This window comes from Archocentrus centrarchus, chromosome 2 (genome assembly GCF_007364275.1).
Source record: "Archocentrus centrarchus isolate MPI-CPG fArcCen1 chromosome 2, fArcCen1, whole genome shotgun sequence".
Lineage (NCBI taxonomy): Eukaryota > Metazoa > Chordata > Actinopteri > Cichliformes > Cichlidae > Archocentrus > Archocentrus centrarchus.
Window position 1 is genome coordinate 22,714,950 of NC_044347.1, and position 25,481 is coordinate 22,740,430.

General features: G+C 39.1%; 2 protein-coding genes across 3 annotated transcripts; one reads left to right on the plus strand and one right to left on the minus strand.

Moving 5' to 3' along the window:
• The first annotated feature begins 14,187 nt into the window (after window positions 1-14,187).
• On the plus strand, window positions 14,188-17,146 carry LOC115791054 (uncharacterized). 2 transcript variants are annotated; one of them, XM_030745153.1, is made up of 3 exons: window positions 14,188-14,314; window positions 14,740-14,815; window positions 14,922-17,146. In XM_030745153.1, the coding sequence occupies exon 3, from the start codon at window positions 14,968-14,970 to the stop codon at window positions 16,759-16,761; it is 1,794 nt and encodes a 597-aa protein (XP_030601013.1). In that variant the 5' UTR covers window positions 14,188-14,314; window positions 14,740-14,815; window positions 14,922-14,967; the 3' UTR covers window positions 16,762-17,146. The 2 variants fall into 2 exon arrangements, with proteins under 2 accessions (XP_030601013.1, XP_030601004.1); XM_030745144.1 differs by having other exon boundaries at window positions 14,944-17,146.
• Window positions 17,147-18,411: 1,265 nt separating this feature from the next.
• On the minus strand, window positions 18,412-20,402 carry LOC115795748 (uncharacterized). Its single transcript, XM_030751806.1, has 2 exons — window positions 19,420-20,402; window positions 18,412-18,859 (listed from the first exon to the last, which is right to left on the minus strand). The coding sequence occupies exons 1-2, from the start codon at window positions 20,236-20,238 to the stop codon at window positions 18,524-18,526; spliced, it is 1,155 nt and encodes a 384-aa protein (XP_030607666.1). The 5' UTR covers window positions 20,239-20,402; the 3' UTR covers window positions 18,412-18,523.
• Between the last annotated feature and the right edge of the window lie 5,079 nt (window positions 20,403-25,481).

The following is a 25,481-nucleotide window of genomic DNA, read 5'->3' on the forward strand; positions in this document are numbered from 1 at the left end:
CTGATGATGGCGTGGTGTAAGCAACTCTGGTTTCAGTCAAACCTGCAAAAAAAAATAGCCTGTGACAAAGTGCTCCTACAAAAACTTGAAAAACAACAGGATAAACACACAGGCCAACATGAGCCTCTTCAACCTCTGTACACCAGATATGCAACCAAAAGGAAAAATTCTAGAAAGAAATTATTGAGGCATATCTACATGTAGCAGCACTGGATCACAACTGTAATGTAAACAGAGAGAATGCAAAAAAGAAGACTGGTCAAGAAAAGTAACAAACGCCAATACTGAAAAGGTCACCACATCAGGAGAAATCTTTAGAAAAGGCATTGTGTCTCAAGCAATCTACAGGTGTAAGTCTTCCTCTATCCATGCAGCCAAAACCTGAGACAACAGTCACCCTGGCTCAGCATAAAGGTGTTGGGAAAAAAAACCTGACAAGGCTATCTCCGTGGCAAGACACCTGAGCAGATTTGCACCTCCGGTGTCTCAGGAAAATTGATGAGGGGGAAAAAAAAGATCATAGTGCACACAGGCTCACACGGTTTAAATAATTGTTAGATAATCCCTGTATTTTTGTTCAGCAGGTAAAATATAATAACACAGTCAAAATATATGTTGTATATGAAGTCTCTTTTCACATACGAAATCTGGTCCATTTTTCAAATATGACGTATTGAATAGTTTTCCAGTGGAGAAAATGAGTGAAAGAGAAATTACAGGCGAAATTATACATTTAGTAGTACCTACATATCATTCTAGAGTCTGTGCTCTGTGTTTCTGCTTCTGCAATGTAAAGACATAGGATGCAGTGAATTGATATGCAGCTTATCTCATTGAATTTACCCACCTGCACTCTGACATCACTTGCTCACCTCCTCACAATTATCCTAATCGCCTCAAACACCAGCAAGACTGCTGACAGTGCCTGTAAATTAGAATCTAAGACAGCATGACAGGACACAGGCATCTCTCACCTTAGTCGAGCTGAAGGTTTATTTATCATTCATGTTAGGTTCTACATTAATTAATTAACTGTCATTATAAAAATATTAACCCTGGTATGCAAGACATGGGAATGCAGCCTTAATGGCGGTGGCCAGACAAGCTTGAATAGGGATCCTTTTCCTCCTGCCTACTGTAGGTGTCTGCAGTAAATATCTAAACAAGGCCAGCTTTTGTAAAGCAAGTTGTTAAGTGTAATGTTACGCTTTCTTATGACCTAAGTACTATCTGCCAACTACTGCTAGCTGGTAAAGTAGCAATTTGCTTGCTAGCTAACTAGCATGTGTCTAGGTTCAAACACTTTTATTAGCCAAGCAGCTAACTATGGATTTGAATGCCAACTTAAAATTAGTGACTTGTTTAAATTACACGCTTTTACTCATCATTTCAAACATCACGCTATCCTGTTTTAGATACTAATTAGGTATTGTTAACCAAAGCTCCTTGCTGGGTCACTCCACAGTCTCAGGACAGACATTGTGCAAGGGCAGCATTGCCACTTCCAATACTCTCACAGTAGAGCATCTGGTAGGTCCAGGTCATGGATATCTAGGGAAGATCCTCAAGCAAGTGATCCAAGGAGGCTTTCCTGACAGCAGACTGACTCACTTGCTGTTGGCATTTCCCTGCAGTGTCCACACCTGCACTGTGTATTGTTGCCTTCTCGAAGGTCACCAAAGAACACATCACCTTCATCTTCTACCATTTTGTCTTTTTCACGAGTAACAAGCTAATCACGAGTGCTTAGGAGTACAATCCAGCTACCCAACCTAGTGTAGCTGGAGTCATGAAACAACGATATGGTGCTAAACTTGCTCTAAAAATGCAACTTAAAACACTTATTTTAACACTGTCCAGTTTCATGGACAGTGTTAAAACTGTAACAGTTTTTTTTTTTTTAGAATAGACTTCCACAAAATACCACATCATTACACCACCACAACCACTGGCCTGAACTATTGATACGAGGCAGGATGGATCCATGCTTTTTTGGTGTTCATGGCAAATTCTGACCCCGCCATCGAGACTCATTAGACCAGGCAACATTTTTCCAATATTCTACCATCCAGTTTTAATGAGTCCCTGCAAATGGCCACCTCAGTATCCTGTTCTTAGCTATACCTAGTGTGGACTTCTGGTGCTGTAGCCCAAGGCTCTTGCGCGTTCAGGCATGCTCTTCTGCATACCTTGGTTGTTTTGTTTGTGGTGATTTGGGTTACTTTTGCCTTCCTGTCAGTTCAAAGCAGTCTGACCATTCTCCTCTGACATCAACAAATCTTTTTCTCCCAGAGAACTGCCGCTCACTGGATATTTTCTATTTTCAGACCATACTCCGTAAGCCCTAGAGATGGTTGTGTGGGGAAACTCGCAGTAAATCAGCTGTTTCTGAAATAGTCAGACCAGCTTCTCTGACACCAACAACCTGATGCTCGGCTTTAACTTCAGCAGGTAATTTTGACCATGTCTACATACATTCAATTGCTGCTATGTGATGGTAGATTAGATAGTTGTGCGAATGAGCAGTTTAATAGTACCTAATGTAGGGGCAATGAGTGAACATCACAGATGTGAAGGAAACGTGTGGTCGTGCAAATTAACATTTATAAGATTAAATTTAACTTTGAAAGAATTTCTTGCTCCAGCTAATGCAAGCATATTTGTAAGATGTGCCGTAAAAGAAGACAGCAAAAGAAAACCTGGATTTTTATTTATTTATTTACTTTAAGCCACTCATTTATGTCATCATGAATTTCCCACTTGAAATCAACAAGGTGCCGCAGTATGATGCTGAATGCTGATGTTACCAAGTTGACACTCCTTGCAGTAATGGTATTTATAGCATGACCAAATAAATGTAAATCCGCTCTTGCATTTTACTTCTCCCCTTTCAGGCAGCTCTGAATATGTTGGTGTACTTTAAAAAAAACTGCCAATCTCCAAAATCTCAATGAGCTAACATCCATGTGTACTTTCTGCAGACGAGCCTCTAAGCATGGCTGTCAGCTGGTTTTTGCTGAATCCTCCTTTGCACTGTGCCGTCTGCAGAGCAGCGATAGCGAAAAGATACTGTCTGTAGTTACTTTCTGGCACATCCATCTCAGCTGACTATTTGACTTTGATTCAGGCCCCACCCTCTGATATGGCCTTCCGTGACGAATTCTTCTGAAATCACTTCACCTCTCCTTCACCGGGACACAGTCACAGGCTACTGAGCGGAAGCAGATTGGTAGGAGTAGCAGTATAACTGCTCTCTCTTGGTTTTGCTTTGGTTATTTGGCAGTAGAGGAGCTTTTCTCATGAGTACCTATTCATAGCTCCAGGCAACAGATAGAGTGTTCACCAGAGTTATTTCTGAAGTGTTACTGTTGCAGTGGTGTGTTGGCTCAGCTTGAATTTTGTTGCAGACTTGATATTGTAAATTACATGCTTCAGCTTTCCAGCTTAAACACCTTTACTATGTGGTGGGCTTGTGGACTGCTCATTTAGGAAAGCTGTCAGACCCACATATGCCAGCAATTCGTCATTGTGTTCTGACCTTTGTAATGTAAGGCAAATAAGTTGCTATAGTACTGTGTTCCATCCATCCATCATTCTATCCATCCATTTCCTTCTGCTTATCCAATTTAGGGTTGCGGGGGCTGTGAGGGGGAATCACCAATTAAGCTAACATGCATGTCTTTGGAGTGTGGGAGGAAACTGGAATACCAAGAGAGAACCCACGCAGGCTCTGTGGGTAAACTCCACACAGAGTTAGTAAAGAAATAAGTCAAAATATTCAATGCCGCGTTGTGGGTTCGGGTCCCGGCCTGTTGCCAGTTTGCCCACGTGTCTTCCCCGTATCTTTAACCCATTTCCTGTCTCTCTCTACTATGAAAAAGGCCACTGTGGCCAAAAAATTTGAAAAAAAAAATATTTCAACATCGTGCTAACAGGAATTTTTTTTGTAATGTTTCTGCTTTACTACTGGAAAGACACAAAAGGGTCAAACTTAGGGGTTCTGCATTGTAACATGATTGGCCCATTTCTTGGACCTGTTTATCTTGGTAGCATCGAAGTCTGTCTCTGGCATTTTACCTATGCCTTCACCCATGTGAAGGGGGATTAAAAATTCATCCATCCATTTTATTCCCCTTATCCTTTTTCAGGGTTGCGGGGCAGCTGGAGCCTATCCCAGCTGTCTCAAGGCGAGAAATGGGGTACACCCTGGACAGGTCGCCAGCCTGTCACAGGGCTACCACAGAGAGACAGACAACCATTCACACTCACATTTAAACCTATGGGCAATTTACAATCACCAGTTAACCCTCTATAAAACTGGGCGATCGCCACTGATTCACCTTTTACCTGCCTTTCCTTGCCATGAACAGCTGGTTAACAACAAGCGTATCACCACTGAGACGTCAGATCAAACGTACTTTGAATTACCGTAATTACAAAACTGTTTGTCTTATTGGAAAAATTCGAACAGTTTCTGAAAGCTGAAAAATTGTGCTTCACACCCAACATAGGGTTATTACAGTAATTGCTGCTGGAAGTCCACGAATGGCGGGACAACTTTAGTACGTTCTGTTGCTGACGACAGGTTCGGGATTCAATGGTTAACCTAACCCCTCTAACTGCATGTTTTTGGACTGTGGGAGGAAACCGGAGTACACCAACGCAAACACGAGGAGAACATGCAAACTCCACACAAGGTAGATTCAAACCAAGGACCTTCTTGCTGTGAGGCAACAGTGCTAACCACTGCTCCACCGTATTGCTGGGGTTAAAAATCTAAATTAAAAATTAAGTTGGTGTATCGGCAAAGCAGCTTGTTAAACTTACTATTGATTTCTCGTACATGCTAATATGAAAATACTGGCTGAGTTAGCACGTGTTCTATTAAACCTGAATTGATGTCTCCACTCATCAAGGCTTTCCTTGCTAATGTGCTAAATGAGTTATTAAGACTTTTTCCCACACTGAACTCCATCTTCTTCACATCACACAAGTTAGCCAAAGTGGTTAATAAGAGAAAATCTATTTGTTATGATGATAAATCACAAAAGCTCGTGTTCTTGCTAATGCCAGCTCTGTTTCCAGATCCAGATCCTAACTGATCTCAGAGCAGTGAAAGCAGAGCCAGCAGCAGCTTGCTTTGCTCCTATCTGTCTCCCACTAAAGACCACAGTTTAGCCACAATGGACTTGTGCAAACAACCAGAATAAAAGCTACCGGTCTCTAAGCTTGACAAGCTCCAGCCATTGTGAATGAGACACACACACGGCCATAAAATGGAGACACGCTACAGTTTGCTGTAGCATTCAAGGTGAGCTGTGACCACAAGATGCCAACAGGCCAGAAGCTTTATGATTGTATCCTTTTTGAGATGATGGGTGAGGGATCACTTTTACTTTGGTATGTTTCAATTGATGTCTACTTTTAGATTTGACTAGGAAATCACTGCTTTAGCATATACGACTAAATCTAGCATATTTACATGATGGACCAAAGTGCTAATTAATTAATGTGCATTTTTCCTTTACAAATGAAATAAACATACACCTGTATTGTGCAGCAGTTATGTATATTAGTATCAATGCTATCACATGCATATGGTGAATTATGGACCTTAAATGCTCCTTGTTTTTGATTTGGACTATGTTTGGACCAAATTTTTATTTTTTTTTTGGAGCCATGTTTAGATGAGAGGCTGTCAGCTAAAACATGAGCTAATACAGCTAGCTTGGTTCACAAGCAGCATTCAATAAAGTATGGATATAATGCACATTTAAACATACATGCTACTTTGACCACAGCAGAAGGTCCAGTTCAGTGACTTGATTTAGCAGAGGCGAGGCCTAGCAAACTGCAATTAGCTTAGCTATAGCTCGCCTTATAGACAAACCTGTCAAAGCAGCAATGCCCCTAACTTTAACCTTAATAAACAGGTACAGCTGTTATAAAGGGGCAAACAATTCATAGAGGACAAAACCTTTTGTGTGCTGTAGAAATATTTTTACTACTGTTATGTTGGGTATTTTAACAAAGGAACTAGCCTTACAGTATGTGGCCATTAGAGGAACCGCTTAATTTCTTAGTGACCTTAAAGTGAACTTAATGAATCACCATGAATTGAAGAAGCACATCATCTCTTCTTCTCTGTCTTTTAAACAGGACAGGATGGTCTCAGTCGGATAAAAACAAGTGGGTTTGCAATTAGAATGACATCATTGGAAAGATTCAATGATCTTACCTGAGTGATCCTATCAGTATGCCTCTCTCTCTCTCTCTATCCGTATAGGCACTTCATGTGTTTAAATTGTTGTTATGCAATACCATCAGGAGGCATTAAATTTAATTCATTCTGCAGAAGGACAAGCCTAAACATACAGAGTCTATAGAACAATCTTCAGCAACTAGAAGCATTGTACCAGCTGCCCACTTTGTGTGTGACTGCATGGCTTTTTTTTATCCGTTGTCCCACATATTGAGACGATTTCCACTTTTTTGAGCAGCTCAGATTTTCAGATTTTCTCAAGTTTGACAGTTTTTTAGCTGTTGCAAAATCAGGGCAGGCTATCACTGTGGGTCAGGCACAGGTTAGCCTGTCACCATCTTTTGCTGCTTACAATGTGCCAGGGGGAATTACAATTCATTAGAAAATCATAAGCTATGTATATTATGGAATTTACCACAGAGGACGACATAAAAGCCTGGGAAACAGCTTAAAACTAAATAAAGTCAGTGAAGGGTGAGTCTCAGAATTTCCTGTTTTTTTTGATATAGTAGTCTGTGCAAGTGAACGTCTCACAAAAACACATTCCCACTTAATGCCTCCCTATTAAAATAAAGGAAAGCAGAGACAACTGCAAATTAAACAGGAAATTAAACCTAACTGTCCTTTCTGGACAATCAGACTTGGTCGAAAAACGGTTTCAAAATGAAAATTAAGGTGACGTCATCCTTCCTTAACACCTGTTTCACATCATTCCTTGACTTTGTATCAAGGGGAAGTTTGTGTACAAGAATTTCTGTATATATTAGCCATTAATAAGTCAGAACAAAATAAAAATTCTGGCTAGTGGGAAGAGGAAGGAAGTAAAAAATAAACTACACTCAACTCTTTTAAGTTACAGCTTATTCTACTGGGCTAATCAATCTGCACATTAAGATTATACCACAGCTTATATTAATCATCATTATACACAGTGACAGGCCAGAGGTCCGTCCAAGTACATTTGCTGGGAAACACAGATGACAGAAACACATAATAAATGTAATGCACACACGCATTAATTGCACTGAAGGTTTTTTCAGTTCCAAAAAAACAGCATGTAACACTGCTACTCTGTGCACATATAATGAACTGTGTGTGGCTGTTGGATTAAAACCACTTCATAACTAAATAGGTTTTTAATCAAGTGTTATAGAATTGTACAATATCCAGTGTTTGCTCCAATAATATGACCAATATTTAGTGGCTTCCAGTACAGACTCAAACAGAACAATTTTCAGAGTAGCAGGAATGCAAAAAGGAATACACGACTATAACAAGACTATAAGACCATGCAAACAAACTACAGCTTCCTGTTAACAGGGAGTTTTTCCTTCCCAGTGTTCCCAAGTGCTTGGTAATTGGGGTGATCACCTGATTCTGGTTTTTCTATCTAATATTGTAGGGTCTTTACCCTACAATATAAAGTGGTTTAAAGTGACTGATGCTATATAAATAAAACTGAATTGCATAGAATTTTATATTACCTAAGGGGGTGGTAACACTAAACTTGTTCTTTTTTTTGTTAACAGCTAAACATCTAAATTTCAGATGACCTTTCAGCATTTAGTGTCCCACATTGTCCCCAAAATATTTGACACAGCATGTGAAAAGCTAGCCAAAGGCGCAGACACAATCAAGAAGAACCCTATTTTCCAATATTTCCAATATTTGTTATCTTAACTGATGCACAATCTGCAAGTCAACAACACATTATTTTGCCCCACATCCTCATCCAGCAAACCTCTCAGCTATGAGGGGGAAACTCCCAATGTGACCTGGCAGGTCAGGCAGTGAAATTTGCCCTTTTAGTGATGCTGGTGACTTTTTTCGTCTTTAGCCTGTGGCAATAGCGCAGTGTGGATTGTCATTGATTGGCCATTTCTTGTAAACCTGGTGGAGTTTTTATGAGAAACTTAATCATTTATGAACCTGCTACAGGTCCGTATTTATAGTTGCATCCTTACTAGACTACAACAATTCAAAGAATGCACAGTTTGACATCTTCAAGAATCTTTAAGAAAAATCATGACAAAATTATTATTTTTGTTGTTGTTTCATGTTAAACTTTTGAAATGTTAGCAAAAATAAATCAGTGGACGAATGAAAATGAAACTGTGGAGATGAACGCACCCAAAAGAATTAGCGCTGGTTTGGTCAGTGGGCCGGGCCAGCTTTTCTTGATTTTTTTTCTGCCAATTTAAAATTAAAAGCAAAAATAATAATACTTTCAAACTTAGCACAGTTCTGTGGGTGTTTCTTTTACCTTCATATAGTGAACAATAAAGATATCCTTAGGCCTACCACTTTGAAAAGCGTGATGTGAAAATGTGTCCTGCTGCCTCTATTCCTGCATATTCATCTTTGAATGTCTCAATGCAAACTGGTTCACTGGATTGATGTGACATATTGTAATTCTGAGCGGGCTTCACGTTTCCTGTTGTAATATTAGATGCATTCTAGTGGCAGATTTCAAGGTGTGAAATACATCTGTTCATTGACAAAACTCTCCCCTGGTGACTTTTCTTCATGCTCTTTAAAGTCCCTTTGAATGTTGCCAATTGACACCTGCTGCCCTCATTCAGTTATAATCAATGTGCTATCAGCCCCACATCTAATTTCAAGGCTATTAAGTAGCAGGCTTCAGTAATGGTCTGCGGCAGAGATAATACACTGATTGAGACTGAACGATCCTCATCTCCTGTGTTAGGAACCTTTGCACGCGCACATTATTTAAAGTCTGTGCCTAATTACACATTATGAAAAGACATTAGGGGAAACTTACTAAAAGCCATGAAGCATTAAATGTCAAGTTCATTAAAAATCTGCTGCCAGTATTTGGAGCATTTTGTAATAACTGTGTTACGCTTATTGGACTCTCAAAGATAGATTTAATGATGATTGGAGTACTTCTAAATATAGAGGTACAGCTATGTTTGTGTGATTTTTTTTTTTTACAAAATATTTCTGATTGTGAAGCAACCTAGGTGTGTGTGGTCCCGGGGGTTTTCCTTTTAAAGCAACAGCTAATTACAGCAACCTCATATTACAAAAATTCCCAATCAGTTTTGTTTGCCTTACTCATTGACTTTCTGTTAAACCAAGAGTATTCTGGCTTAGGCCTGCTGTGAGATATGAGTCAGCAATTCATTATTCAACGTGGTTAGCATTATTAGGGATGGCATAAAGCGACTCAAAATACCTCAGAGATTTAAGGGCGGAGAGGCTGATGTTTTTAAAGGTTTTCTTATCGGAAGTTTAGTTTGGGAAAGTTGAATCCCCTGTGAGCTTTGTGTGTCAGTGAGAGACGAGTGAATGCGTGAGGGATGAATAATGCAGGTCAGGAGCCTATTGTTTGGTGAAGGACCTATGCAGCCCAGGGCGCTGCAAAGGAGACTTTGTGAAATATTGATTTACCACTTAAAAGTTGTTGTCTGGATGTTGCCCATCTTCTAGGACGTGAATGGAGATATAAATCTGCTTTTTCTTTTCAGAGTAGACTGAAGATCCAGCAGAATATAAAACTGGATCAGTTCCCAGTGCGCAATTTCCTGGGAATCCGTGAAATTGCTGATCGATCGGGGGATGAATTGTTTTTCCTTTAGCACCCAGAATCATGACTAAGTTTCGATTTGTTCAGGAATTTGGTTTATTATTACAAACCAGCTAAACCAATCATATTTACATAATGACATCAGCCACATTTTTACATTTTTGGATAACCATTAGTTATAGTTGCACACTATACTAACATGCTGAACATGGTCAACATTGTATCAAAATTCTATAATACTGTTGGAGTTATGGTATAAATTCCATTCTGTTTATTATGAATTATCATATCTTCTGTTTGTATATTTTCTATAAGTTGTTTTATGTACATATGATACTGTTGTTTTTATGTTTGAAATGGAAACACGTGGTGACATTTTTTACAAAGGAAGTTGTAGTTACCTGTAGGCTGTTTTCAGCCTGCAGAGAATACACACATAGGATACGTGTCTCATATACGCCATGTTACATGCACATTCTACAGGATACTTACTACCATATATGGTAAGGAAAAAGCCAAGAATGTTGTTTATTACATGCTGTAAACTGCCTTTGGTGTAACCCACGTGATCTTATTGTGAAAGTCCGAATAAAAGCGCTGCGCAGGAAGCCGTCCTTTAGGACAGATAACTTCCGCTCAGCCGCGAGCTGAGTTCAAGGAACGGATCTCTCCTCCTTGCGCAAGTTCAAAAAGAGTTGTGCGTTTGTTTTCTGAGTTATTAAAATGATCTGAACCTATCAAATACAGTTACACGTCTTGCTAGTCAACTGTTTACCACCTCTCTCCCGCTCCCTCATAAACACAAAGAGCTATCACATCATGCACTGTGATCTACATATATCAAACATAAGTTAAAAACTCTGTTGTACATGCTTCACAAACTACAAACTCCATCCTTCCTTATGATTTCAAACTAGATGAAATGTTCATTGCCCAACACAACAGACCCAAGCCTGCACAGGCTGTAAGCAAACACACTCACCTCCTTCATAGTACAGGCCTCAGGTTATTGGGATAGGTAAGTTCAGGGTTAACCCTGATTATTATCAAGGTGATTCACTTCTAATCACTGTGGCAACCTATGCTACCTTACAAACCTAACATGCTCCAGAGCAGGTTACAGTTTGGATTAGAGATCAACAGGTATGAAATCACTGCCCGCTGACATATCAACTCTTCAGAAAATAGCATCACTTGGACCTCTGTGTGCAAATAGCAGGTGGGTCTAAATTTTCTTATCATTGTCTTTCTCTAATTAGCATTAATGTAAGAAATATAGATTCTTAGACCCTGTTGGGTGCAGATAATTTCATTGCTCTTTAAATATTAATGTCACATCCTAAAACAGGGCACCTTTTTGTGAATAACAAGATTATCTGACAAAGGGGAAGCCAGGGCGCCTGCACAGAGGGCTGATTGAACAGTGGTGGCAAAGACAATCACACATCACACAGGAGGAAAAAGAACAGGAAGTCAAACTAGAAGAAGTAACCTTTGAACTGACCTTCAAAGCAGAACAGGAAGGAGCAAAAGAGTAATGATTCTCACTGTAAGATGAAAACATTAAAACACTGAACATCAAAACCAACCTGACAAACAAAAATGCAAAAAGATTAATACATTTTAAAAAATGGGACCATGACAGGAGTCTTCGCTTTTCCGTCAGATTTGATTTTAAGTTTCTGCTGCAGTTGTGAAAAAAATTTTTTTTTTTTACCAAAAACTCCAGATCTCCACCACCCGTACTTTAATTGCTAATGTTGCTACATGGCTAATGGTTATTCAGTGTTTGGATTGGTGTGAAACTAAAGAGCAGCTGGCTTCTCCTGGCACACTCATGGCTAATCACAGTTTGGAAACAGTACAATTATAACCTCATCTGATTGGCCGGTCAGTCATTTCTTTTTCCATCAAGGGATGCCAGCTTGACTTGGCCCCCCTGCAGGCAAGCTATTAGTCCACAGTGGGAGTGCAATGTGGTGTTTCACCACATATTCACCACACACCACTGAGGGGTGCTGTGTCATTCACAGTGTCACTTTGCAATAAAGTCTGTAGGCGTCAGAGAAGTCGTGACAGCAGCAAGAGCAGAGAACAACTATGGAAATTGTTGAATGACTGGATTTTAATGAAATGACAAGGTCTGAACAAACAATTCTCATTTAAACTACAAAGCAAAATGTCTTGGCAAACTACCCATTTAACCTGAATATATTTCAATATTCACCTTACTAGAGCGGTTGTGTATGACAAAACGACAGTTCTCATGCAGTGTGGTGATGATAGGTCCACCCCGCTGAGCCTTTGCCACGGGCGAGCCCAAACATCCGTGTCTCTCCAGGTTGAGGCACAACAGAGTGGTATGAAAATGACTGACGACAGGGCGGGAGGAGAGAAAATGTGTGTTGGCAGTGTGGCAGTGATTGCTGAGAGGAAGGGAGCGGTTGTGGGTTAAAAAGAAAGGATGAGAGGACAGGTGAGAAGACGTGATGGTATGGCCTATAATTATAAGATGTAACAACCTGGTGTGGTCTTACTCTTCTCTGCTACACCTCCCCACTTCCCTTGTCTTCTCTTAAAAATGCCTTTCTGTATCACAGTCAGACTTTCTACAGCTGCAAATTTTGCAAACTGTCCACTTTGTTGTACTGCTCTCCTACTTGTACTCCACTTTGACATATTCTATTGTTCTCAGGCTGTGCCATGCTCAGAAATAGTTGTTATAATGCTAGCAAGCATAAAGAGACAGAGATAACAAAGCCCAGTTAGCCGCGCTTATCAAATAACCGCACGGTTTGTGCTTATCTTCGCTTTATGCCTCTATTTCTGCTACTCAACACCATCCTCCAGTGTTTTCCTCATTCACAACTGCCAAGTCCTCCCACTCTCTGTGCCAAACATATCAAGAAATATCAAGTGCCACAAAACATTCCAGCACACGAATGCTAAATTCACTGCTGGTTTCCACGGGTAGTGTCTGCTTTTGGTTTTCTTCAGGGGGGTGGAGGGGACTTATTGACATTTTTATTGTCCCGCAGCCAACCGGCCTAGTGTTTATGAAGTATGAGGAAATTGCACAAAAATGTAAATGCCTGCAGTAAAAAAAAAAAAAAAAAAAAATGTGTTTTAGCGAGAATGCATGTAACTGATTAATACACAGAGGGAAGTATGGTTCAATTTTTTATGATGGAAAATGAGTATGACAGAGAAGTGCAGAGTTGCCCGTGCCATACACAGTGGGCATATTAATGTTTCATTGCTGAGCTGTTTGTCGTCTGTTCTCTGCTTTTTCCATCTTCTCTCCTCCATCTCTTCCGTCCTCCACGCATCCTTTTAATTTTCTTTTTCTTCAAATGCCCCCCCCCCCCCCCCCCCCCCCCTTGCTTACTGAAGAGAAGAAAGGGATTCCTCATGAATTACTTAACTGTAAAGGCATAGAAGCCAGAAAGGCTTGTAATCTACTTGCAGAGCTTTTCGGTCATGGCCTGTCTAACTTGCCATGGGGTTTCCAACTTTGGGATATCATTTGTTGTGTTACTTTGAGCTAAAATTGTGGCACAGCTAAAGATATTCCAACAGCTACCGGTGTTCTGGTCATGATATTTGGTAAAGATATTCCAGATCCATATAGGATGAACCAGAAGCAGTTTTGTTAGAAAATTGGGTCAAAAATTAAAGTGCCAATATTCGGTGCCAAATGCAGAAAGAAGCATTTTCATTTATATAGGAAAGCACAAAATCAAGACTGTGTAGGTGAGGGTGGTACGTGTTTTACAGCATGTCACAATTCAGCAGTTAATGGTGGCTTGCATGGTAGAAACAGAAGACGTCTGTCTGGTGGAACTTTAACAACTGCAGCAGTACATATTACATACCTTCAATAGTTTAAAGAAAGCTTTATTGTCAAGCCAGTCAGATTCTGCGACTGGGTGAGAAAAGGTATATAGGCAGCATACAAAGAAAGTATTATCCAAAATGTTCGATTAAACATGGCACAGTTAAAAGTACAATTCTTTACTGTACAGTCACGTTACTTTTGCTCCCGTCACATCGGTACAGTCGTTATATATGTATGTTTGATGCTGCTGTTCTAGCGATGATCTATGGAAGCTCGTTTCCGCCACTAAAAAAAAAAAATCGCCATCCGTAACGCAAAATTTTGAGTTATTAACTCGAAATTTCGAGAAAATAACTCGAAATTTCGAGAAAATAACTCGAAATTTCGAGTTAATAACTCAAAATTTCGAGTTATTAACTCAAAATTTCGAGAAAATAACTCGAAATTTCAAGTTATTAACTCGAAATTTCGAGTTACAGATGGCGATATTAACTTGAAATTTCGAGTTAGCACAGCCAATCAGGATGCAGGAACGGATGCAGGAACGTCATTTCCTTGTTACCGGAAGCACAGGGCACAGCCGCACTCGGGTAGAGACTGTGCTGCATTGTCGCCAGGGTTTTCAGGTAGAGATGTAGTCTAACGAGTGGTAACTATCTAAAAGGTATGTAATCAGTGCAGATTTTTTCCGTTATGCCTCACTTATATGAAATATTTTAACACCACACGCTAAGATCGGTCTGGGGGTCGATGTTGAAGTGGCGGCATGACGGCACTATGTGCACAGCTTGGCTTGGCTAGTCGCCGTGCTAACGTAGCTGCTAACGTTTCCTCGTTCCGCTGTGAAAATAAATCAGATGTTCAACGTATGTTCCGCATGACTTTTCTCCCAGGTCATTCGCATCCCACCTGTCATGACATTTCGCCCCACAATTTGAGAACCACTGATTAGTGTTTAATTGCAGGGAAGGTATATTACCCAGGAAGTTATATTACAAGCTTCTCAACTACATTAAGTACACTAGACACCGAGACTTGATGATCATATGGTGGATTCATAAGTGATCATTTGTACATACTTGTTTACAGCATGGAAGACCTGACTGACTTCTTGAGACGAAGAGAAGTCTCTGAGGAAATAATACAAACCCTGGAGAATGAGAAGGTACATAATTCTAATTTTTTTTTCTTTTAAATACTACTTTTTTCATTCAATATATAATTGTATTTTCAAATATATATATGTGTGTGTGTGTGTGTGTGTGTGAAAGTGAATTATTTTTCCCTCTGTAGATCGATGCCAGTGTTATAAATCTGATGTCAGATGAGGAGCTGAAGACTTATCTACCATCATATGGTGATCGCCTTGCAGTATTTGGATTTTGCAGACGGCAGGGCAACAGCCGAAAGTCGACGCTTTTTGAACGTCTGAAAACCAAATTGTCCAAAAGAAAAACATCTGAAGATGGCAGCAGCACAGCGCAAGAACATTCAGAACCAACCCATAAAAGAAATGCTCTGAAGACAAAGAGAAAAATAGAAATAGGATGGATGCATTATGATGAAGATGCTGATGTTTTCAAGCAGGTTAGAGCTAGACGAGGAGGAGGGACAAGAAAAATGGTAATTTGCAAGGACGCTAAGAAAAGTGACATATTACAGGTTGCAAAAGATCTGTTCTTTCCAAATGGAGGAAATGTTCGGGGGCCCTTAACAGATTTTGAATGTGATCTAAAGGATTATCAAGAGATGACAGTTGATGGTGGATTAACAGTTGGAGAAATGTACAATGTTACAAAACTAAATATCCTTAGGTTTTACCTGACCACAAAAAAAACCCAAAGCAGCCCAGGTTTGCAATCATCTTCTCAAGACCAAAACTCCTCTTCTTTTACTGTTGCTACAGTTTCTTCATTTGCTCCTTTTGAACAAGTCAGCCCTGATGTGACACAAACTGTAGACACTACAGACAATAACCTTTCACTCTCTTCCATGCAGGCTGTAAGTGATAACTCTTCTTACAGCAGTGACATTGTTTTTGTTGGACCCGTCTCTGACAGTGAGTCAATAAATTTGGACGACACCCTGGTTTTAACTCCACAACCTGGCCCAACCAGTGAGAGAATGAAAAGAGTACTAGTCGTTCACAGAGGGCAGGTAATGCCAGAGCTCATTTCACATTTTAGTGCTAATGATCTCGAAGATGTTGACATTAAAATCCAGCTTGTACTGCCTGATGGAACACCTGAAAAAGCTTATGATCATGGAGGAGTTGTAAGAGACTGTCTTTCAGAATTCTGGAAGGAATTCTATGACCAGTGCACCACTGGAACTGCTTACAAAGTGCCCTTCTTAAGGCATGATTTTGGGCAGCAGGAGTGGGAGAGTGTGGGCAGAATCATTGCATTTGGATGGGCCACAGAGAAATATCTCCCTGTGAAAATTGCCCCTGCCATTCTGGAACAAGCTGCCTTTGGATATGTGAAGAGTGATATTGTGGAGAATTTTCTCAAGTTCATGCCTGAATCTGAGCGTACAGTGTTAGAGGCGTGGCAGTCAGATTTTAGCAGTGTGGACCAAGAAGAACTTGTAGACATACTTGATAACCAGAGCTGCAGAAGGATGCCAACAGCCTGCAATGCTACCGAAGTCCTAATGGAGCTTGCACACAAAACACTTGTCCAAGAGCCTGCCTATGTCATCGAACAGTGGGCGAAAACACTCAGCACTGCAGGTGAAAGCCTTTGTGATCTGTCTTCAGTATATGAAGCCCTCCAACCAAATGTGAGAAAGGTTCTCGGGTGTTTCACTTTTCCTGAAACAATGACGACCCATCAGAAGGTTATTCAGAAATACCTAACTACATATGTGAAGAATGTTGAGAAGCAACATTTGTGCTTGTTCCTTAGGTTTTGCACAGGTTCAGACTTATATCTTGGAAAGAACATCATTGTTGCATTTAACGAACTTGAAGGTTTCCAGAGGCGACCTGTGGCACACACATGTGGATGTGTACTGGAGCTGTCAATAAATTATGACAGCTATCCTGATTTTAGTTCTGAGATGAACAGAGTGTTGGAATCCAATGTGTGGGTCATGGACATTATCTAATACTTTAATTCACAAACACTGGATCTGGACCCACAGATTTGTACAAGAGATTGTATTTGAGTTGTGCACTAAAACAGAACTGTTACAATGTGAATCACATGTTTCAAAACTGATTCCTGAGAAAGTTATTGGTGAAACACTAATTGAATTCAACTTGAGGTACAAAATTAGAGACTTGAATTTATTTGTGTGTGTTCTTATTACACGGCAATATGTTTTGAAAACACTTGATTAATGCACTTCTGCAGAGGTGTCAAAGTGGCAGCCTGGAGGCCTTTTTATAAAAATTCCTATTGCCTCATTCAGCATCTGCGCATACCAAGTTAAAAATCAAAGTATCTTTACACATTTATAAATTTTTTCTATAATTTCATTAGCCATACTCAATCCAAAAAAGAAGGAAAAACTTAATTTAAATCTGACAGTTTAGTTATCTAATGTTATAAAGTGAGATTATAGTGGCTCCTCAGAAGTTACAGTTTGAGACCCCTGCAGTAATATAGTTAATATATCTAACATGTTCTATTATAATGCACAAGTTTTAATGTTTACAAGTTCAGTTTTATATTATATGCCAGTAATTCAATAGTTATTTTTTGTGCACCTCTATTCAGCCATCTGGGTTATGGTGACTATGTTGCTAAAATGAGTGGCCATAAAGCATAATTGATATATTTTTATTTTGGACTTAAGTGAAATCAACAAGTGCTCAGCTGGGGGTTGTTTCTTGATGTATCAGGAGGGATAAAAGTCTTGTTTCTCCCTTCTTTCATTGCACTGCATGACTGATTTTTCTTATTAACTTTTTTCCCCAATATTTTTTCAGCTTTAAACCTTAATGTTTTTGGTTCATAGAATTTTAGGCCACTATGTTCTTATTTCAGAAAGTTTAGGACATCTTTGTAAAATCTTGCCATTTTACCTGTTCTTATCTTAAATTCTTTGATATTTTACAAGTTTTGCACATTTTTGATTTGTGTAGTCACTTTTGTTTTAACTTACTGCTCTGGATTAAATGTTAATTGCTAAGTGTCCCTGTTTTTGAGATTTGTGTATTATAATAAAGTATTCAAGGAGACTACAATGACAGAGCTCAGTTCATTTTTATATATATTTTTTGACAGACAATCATCACCTTGCTTAGTTAAGCTCATCTATAAGCTATATTTTCTATATAAAAAAATCTAGACAACCAAATTAGTAATTTAACATTATCAGAAAAAAATAAAATTAAGAGACATCAAAAATGAGATACAAGTGAACAAGGATTAAAAAAATATCTTCAGAAAGCTAAAATCATAAATCCACCATGAGACATATCACTTTACCTTAATGATCTCCAAATACCAGGTTTGACAGGCAGCATGTGTAAGATTTAAGCCTTTGTACATGAAAAAACTGGGATGTTCTCTTTGTGCAGACAACAATTACTGTAGAAATAACAACAAAAAAAAAGACTAGATTAAGATTAAGATAGTGTTTATTTGTCACATGCACAGTTATACACAGTACAATGCACAGTGAAATGTATTTTGTACCTGCAACCATATATACACACACATATAAATAAGAAGAATAAAAAAAAAAAAAAAAAGTAATTCACACTATACACTATACTCTATATACTATACAGTGTTAATTACTTTTTTTTTTTTAATTTTTATTCTTCTAAGCCAGAGGACTAACTGTTCCTAAGGAAGCACAAAGGTTAAAGGACATGTGCTTTCAACAGCTCTGTCAAATGCATAAATAGGTATAACCTTTAAGGCAATGTCTCCAACTGAGCAAGCATGAGCTGCCTTAGTTGTACATACAGATCCACTGTATCAAACACATCATTTGTGAAGCCCAGAGCATGTTCAGCCATCAGTTCTACACAGAGATGAAAGACATCCTCATCACATGGAAAGTCTTTGAACACACATTCTTCAAGGCAGGCTTCAACTTTCTCCATATTGACATGCTGGAGACAGTCTCTCGCTCCATAGATGTCTGGGAGGGCATACATAAAAGACGGTCGACCATGAGGACTGCGGGAGTTGTGGACTGGGCGTATTCTGTGGTCGTTCCAAGCCAAAGCAACTTCGTTTAATTCCTCCTTGATGACAAAAATACACACAAGTAACATTTTTAATTTAAACATGTACAAAAAACAACTAACTTCTGCATAAATTATGTTAGATTACGTGACACCATTATTGTACCTTTGTAATGCAAACTTTGTTCTAATTTCACTATTTTTAAGATTAAGATTAAGATAGTGTTTATTTGTCACATGCAGTTATACACAGTACAATGCACAACATGTTAATGTATATACATAGGCACAGTTGTGGCTTAGATCATGATGTATGCATTTTAATTTATTTTTAGCTAAAACTGTATATGTATAATATGGGGATTTGAATTCTTATTTATTTATTAGTTTTGGCCCACTATAAATGATCAATTTCAGAGACACATATAAACCCACATAATGAATTTGTAATATGTGTACCTTGATATTCATTTTAATATATTTATCTGAAAAAAAGAGATCAGATTTAAAACTATAATTTTCATGTGTACTTTAATGTATACAGTATTTCAGCAATATGCCAAAGGCCATGTATGCTGCTAAAACAGTCAGTTACAACAGATATCAGTAGGTAAACTCACCTGTATAATGTGAAGAAAGCAGAACTGGACCAATGATTTGTCCAAGAACGAGTCTGAGAAGTGTCCATCCTCTCTTAGTTTGTCAAACAGGTCGATCCAGTACTGGACACACTGACTTCGTAAGATTAGCCACCATCTTTCAACACGCTGATTTCCTGTACTTGCTCCAAAAGTGACATGATCAGTTTCTGAATCACTGTCTGAAAAATGTAAAAACCTTTGCATCTGGGCCACATGGACGTTTTCTGTTCCTAAATCTAATCTCACTCGATCAGGGCATCCACCATGTTGAATCACGGCATCCATGTAGTAACCAGCAATCACTCTGGGGTCATTATTTGTCTTGTAAGCTTCAAGCCATATAACGCTCCTTGAGAAGCCGTCAATACATCCACTTATTGCAATTCCAAATGGCTTAAGCTTATCGTATCCGTCGATGTGCCACACATAGTTGGGGCCTCTGCTATGATACACTCGCCTCCGCAGTCGTCTACGGGACCTTAAATCCACACCTTCACCGTCGAGTAAACGGAGCAGAAGACGAACTGTTTCTCTGTCAGTCACAATTCCATTCATCCAACACTTCTGGTGCATCCAGCGATATCCATGTGACTGACCTGAGTTTTCCAGTTGCGCTTGTATAAAAGCCGCCACCTCTTCCACCTCAGTTTTGTTCTTTCTGCGCCAAAGTCTGTTCTTGTGTAAGATCCTTTCGAGGGTGCGTTTGCTGATAATGATGCCATGTGATTCAGCTAATAACGCAAGGATTTCATCGTTTGTAAATCCTCGCTGAAAGTACTTAGCAATTTGCTCATTCATGATCGGATCTGTACTGGTAGCTTAGCTGTAGCATTGATAACTGGTGTCTTCCGGGTTTTATTTCCGTAACAAGGAAATGACGTACCATCACCACGCATCTTGATTGGCTTTGCTAACTCGAAATTTCGAGTTATTAACTCAAAATTTCGAGTTATTAACTCGAAATTTTGAGTTATTTTCTTGAAATTTCGAGTTATTAACTCAAAATTTCGAGTTAATAACTCAAAATTTTGAGTTATTTTCTTGAAATTTCGAGTTATTAACTCAAAATTTTGAGTTAATAACTCAAAATTTTGAGTTATGGATGGCGATTTTTTTTTTTTTAGTGGCGGAAACGAGCTTCCATAATGATCAGTCTAGTCTAGTTGGAAACATCCTAAAGCTAAACAGATGAGCCCAAAGGAAGATGGGCATGGACTGAAAGTCCTAAAAATCATTTTTCTAAAAGAACACCCACACAGTAGGTGAATTTGTATCGATATGACATTCAAAAAAACAAACAAAAAAAACAAAAAAACATTGGCAGTGCGAGGTGTATGGCTCCTGAAATAAACTTTTCTGAGCAAATTGAAATGACTACTAGTGAGGATGCCAGTATTTGATATATGACAGGGTAGTAAATACCTTGGAGGGTTACCAAGGCAGACTAAACCTGGAATCTCCACTAGTGACCAATTATGAGCTTGGGCAACAAGCAGATCACTCCCTGTGTGGACACAGATTACTAAACTAAACCACAACAAGCATCGTAGTGTTAACAGTAGCTCACCAATGATGCTAACTAACCGAGAAGTGACCAGGCTACAGCCAAACCCCTTCTTGAAGTAAATCTCAGAACTTGGCCCCTATCTTGGATTGAACCAGGACTTTGATTTAATGCCCCTCTCTAAAGGAATGTGAAGAGTCTTAAATCAACAGTAAACCTGTCATCTTCCACACTGGAAATTTCTTTACAAAAGTAAAGGTTTGCTAACGTCATGGAGGTTGGGTTAGGCCACATCTACCCTTTTATATGGAATTCCCACCTACAGGATCTGGCACACCCAAAGGGAAATCTTATACAAGAAGAAACTTAAGGCCAAAATTCATGTAAGGAGGATGATTCAAAAACATAACATTTTATAGTTTCTGAAACTATTATTGTTTAGGATGTGGCTAAAATGCAACCTTGCTTAGCACTATCCCTAAACGTGTCATGTAATGGCTTTGTGGCAGGCAAGGAAGAGAACCCCATGCAGGATATGCCAGACGGAAAGCTTAAATTAACTTAAAGCTTCATTTACGCGGGTGCAGAACAGAAGGCAAAAAACCATAAACCCAGAGCAAGTAGCACACAGTGGGATGGCAGGCAGCATAGGCCAAAAAAAAAAAGTCAACAATGATGTCAATACAGACCTGATAATGACAAGGACACAACAACAGGCAGCGAAAATACAGGACATAAATACACAAGAGGGCTGATGAGGGGAGTTGAAACAGCTGGGAACACAGGTGAACCAAATTACACCGATGAGACAAAGGGAAGCAAAACTGAACACAACACACAGGGACCAGATGACTATCAAAATAAAACAGGAAGTAAGGCAAGGAAACAAAGACGCAGACTAGACACTGTACACCGGAGAATACCAGGAACTACAGATCAACACATAAAAGAAAACCATAAAAAAAGAAACCCAGAAGAGATAAATGTAATACAAAACAAAGCATAAACAAAACACACGGGGTCAAGAGGATCCCGGACCATGACAAAATGGTTCACTCGCAATCTGGTGGATGTCAGGTTCATGACTTTTCTCAGTGAGAAGAAGTCATGTAAGACAAAGTCATCTGTAATACACACAAAGCTCTGCACAGAGCCTTTTAGTTGAACTTTTCCCCATCAATGTTCTTCTTCAGCACAGGTACTGTGACAGATATCTCCTATATTTGGCTTCAAGAGAAAGAGCAAGGACAGTGGATGACAAAAGCCTTTGGCAGCAGATTCTCGAGCACAAGGTCAGCCAATGTGAATGTGAAACTCTGCAGTTACAAAATCAAGACTTTTTTTTTGTCCATAGGTCTGAAGTAAAACTGAATTTGTAAGCAGTAAATGAAACCAGCATAGAAGAGTAATGATAAGGGTATTTTTTTTGACAGCAATGCTACAAAAGTCTCAGAATTAATGGCTTGACAGCAAAGGACTATACACAGCACCAAACGAATTACAACTTATGTGGACAGCTCTATTTGTCAGTAAGAAAAACAATGAGCCGAAGGAGTTCTCCATATAGCTGCTGTGTATGCAGGCATAGAAATTATGTTGTCATCGTCAAACACCCACTGGCTTGAGCTTACCTTTTATATTTTCAAGAACTAACACTAGATGGGTTATAGGTGACCTAGTAGATGTTAAGAGATTAAGTATAAAACACTGACTGCATAAATTATGGACTTTATGGGGAAACAGTGGTTTCTTCACAGCTGATGGAGGGTAACATAGTGTTTACTTTCCTAAGTTTTTAAAATATTTCTTGTCATAGACCGGAGGACAACATTTCTATACCTTGGATGATGAATGATAGTCAAAGTGGGGCTAATTTTAAACATGTTGTCCTGCCGTATCAACACCCAGTTTTCTCAAAAGCACACAAAAGGCATCAGACGATTTTCTTTTTCAATAGAAAAAAAAAATCCATTTAACCGATTTTAATCACCAATGTAAATGTTGTACGATCATCGTCAACAGGCTTCTGGTCTACTTTCTCAGTTTTGCCTGCAGTAGTCCACTTGAAATTCTTCATGTCCTTAGTGAGTGGAAATATCCAGCATGTGGTTTGAGCAGGGTGTGTCCGCCCACATCTGTGGCCTTTCACCAAGTCAAAAATGACTGCATCAGCACACAATTTCTTTCCATTTCTCTGAGAGGGAGTAACTGCCTCATTGTTTTCACCATGACCATGAGTGCTGTTATTTTGAATATGTCAAACATTTAGTCTGTCAGTTGTTGATGGAAATCCAAAGTGATCACTTGGGTGAGTTATGGAGGATAAAAACACCAGTTTTAAACTACATCTGTTATCAATTTGTGTCCAACATGCATTTTTTTAAAACCAAGACCTCAGTGTGCTGTGTCATTCTCTGTCTGTTTAAAGTAATTACAATGACTCAGAAACTGTCTCTCTGGACTCCACAGAGTAACTTTTCTCTGTATCGCTTCAAGCTTATACTTAACAAAATGGTACATGCTGGGAAAACCCATCTTGGATACTACAGTAAATGTTTTCCAGTAGAGGACAAATGCCTTAAAGACATGAACAACACACTTTGCTGCTCGCTTTGACTTTTGAATATATCAGATCATAATTAAGTAGCAGTATGTAAGGGAGCTGAAGCAGGCTGGAACAATCTGGAACAATAAAATGAGTTATGAATTAACTCTTACAGGCAATTTTATACACATTAATATCAAGTGCTTCCAGCTAATACCATGACGATACTCGCTCAACAAATCATCAAGTCACCCCTTGGTCCCATCTGGACATGCATGTAAAGTTGTGGTTGCAGCATCTTCTGTTTTTGTGTGTGTTTTGCTTTTTTGAAGTGGCGAGTAATATCACATGCAACGTTTCAAGCAGCTCAACATCAAACACGCAAGATGTTCCTGTGCAGTTTGGCACACCATCTCTCTTGCTAACACAGATGCACTGGAAAAATACTCCAATTAAAATGATAAACAAATCTGTCTGCTTTGCTCACAAAAACATTTTAAGTCTGTTAATGATACTCAAAACTCCCAAAATACTTAAAATTCTGTTCATGTGTGACGATAATTTATCTAACTTGAGCAGCTAATTTTATTTTCATTGTTACTAGGCTACTTTTTTTAGCTACTGAGGAACACATACAAACACATACAGTATGATACAGTGTACAGTGTATGGTTATCATATACTAAGCTTAATTGTCTTCATAGGCACAATACTGATTAAAAGTAATGTAAAGTAAAAAAGTTTTTAAGTACAAAGGAGAATGATGAAAATATTTTTGCCAAACCAGACTTGGAGGATGACTGTGTGTGACAGTTCACCTGACTTTGTTGAAAAAATGCCCAGAATAAATGATAGTTAGGATTAATTAATGCTGTCCTGTGGTTGAGTAGCGCGAGAACGTGAATGAAGGTAAACACGTGTCACAAGCAAGAAACATGAGTGTGAGTAACCCTGTGTCCTCACAGGGTTACATTTGCATCACCCTTTTCATAGTTCTACTACTGCCTGCTGAGTAGTTTGTGTTTGCAGACAATTTGGTGTCTTCCACGTAAACTCCTGGTGACCTGCTAGCAAAAAAGCAATCGCCAAGAGACTTCCATTGCAGCACCATACACTTGTTTGCGACTTGTTTCATGCTAATGACTGCCAACCACCACTCACCAACCAGATGGGGAATAAACACTTTTCATTAGCAACCAGTTGTTTCCAGGGGGTCCCTGACCAGTCTCTAGGCCTGCATAAATGGGGCTTTAGCAATCGATTTCACAGTGACTGGCAGCAACCTCTGACAACCAGTTGCTGAACAGACATTTTTCTCACTGATTGGTCTCTAGGCCTATGTGACTTAAGGAGCTTCAAGTCTGGCTGAAGACTCTAGTACTGAACTTTAGCAGTTGATGCTTACAATAACAGCTTATCTAGCTTTAGTGGCCACCTCCTCAGTAATTAATTTAGTTTATTTTAGCTCTTAGCACCAAAGTATTTTACTTTATCCTTTTGTTTTTGTCTGTTCCACATCTTATGTCAGTCTATCCATCTAGCTAACTTTGACTTCCCTAGAGTGGCTAATTTGTAAATGAGCAAACTTTGCTCCAGTCCCATGAGGAGCAGGCATGTCTGTTTCCATCTGTTTTGCTTTTATTGCTAGTCATGCCTGTATTTTTATGCTAAAGGACTTTACACACTTGCCGTGTAACCTATATACACACTAGATGCAGTGCTGTGATTGGTCAGATCTGTTTGTTCGCAGGAGAAACATTGAAAAACTAAATGCCGCGGTCGGTGTGAACGGCTGCATTAAGAACAGGTGAGTCCGAAAAACATTTTTAACGCAGGAAACATTCACGCGAAATTTAAACTTCTGATGCGTAAAGGCCTTAACTCTATTAAATGTGCTGTTAAATATCTTCTCTGGAGTTATGATGCATAAGAGTTATAATAATGAAACTGTTGCAGAGAACAAACATGTTAAATTTTGTAAAATTCTCCCTC

Coding starts and splice junctions, on each gene's coding strand:
- LOC115795748 (XM_030751806.1), bottom strand. CDS start 20,238: ATGAATGAGCAAATTGCTAAGTACTTTCAGCGAGGATTTACAAACGAT. Junction 18,860..19,419: donor GCTTTCTTCACATTATACAG/GTGAGTTTACCT, acceptor TTTGTCATCAAG/GAGGAATTAAACGAAGTTGC.
- LOC115791054 (XM_030745144.1), top strand. CDS start 14,741: ATGGAAGACCTGACTGACTTCTTGAGACGAAGAGAAGTCTCTGAGGAA. Junction 14,816..14,943: donor AAACCCTGGAGAATGAGAAG/GTACATAATTCT, acceptor TTCCCTCTGTAG/ATCGATGCCAGTGTTATAAA.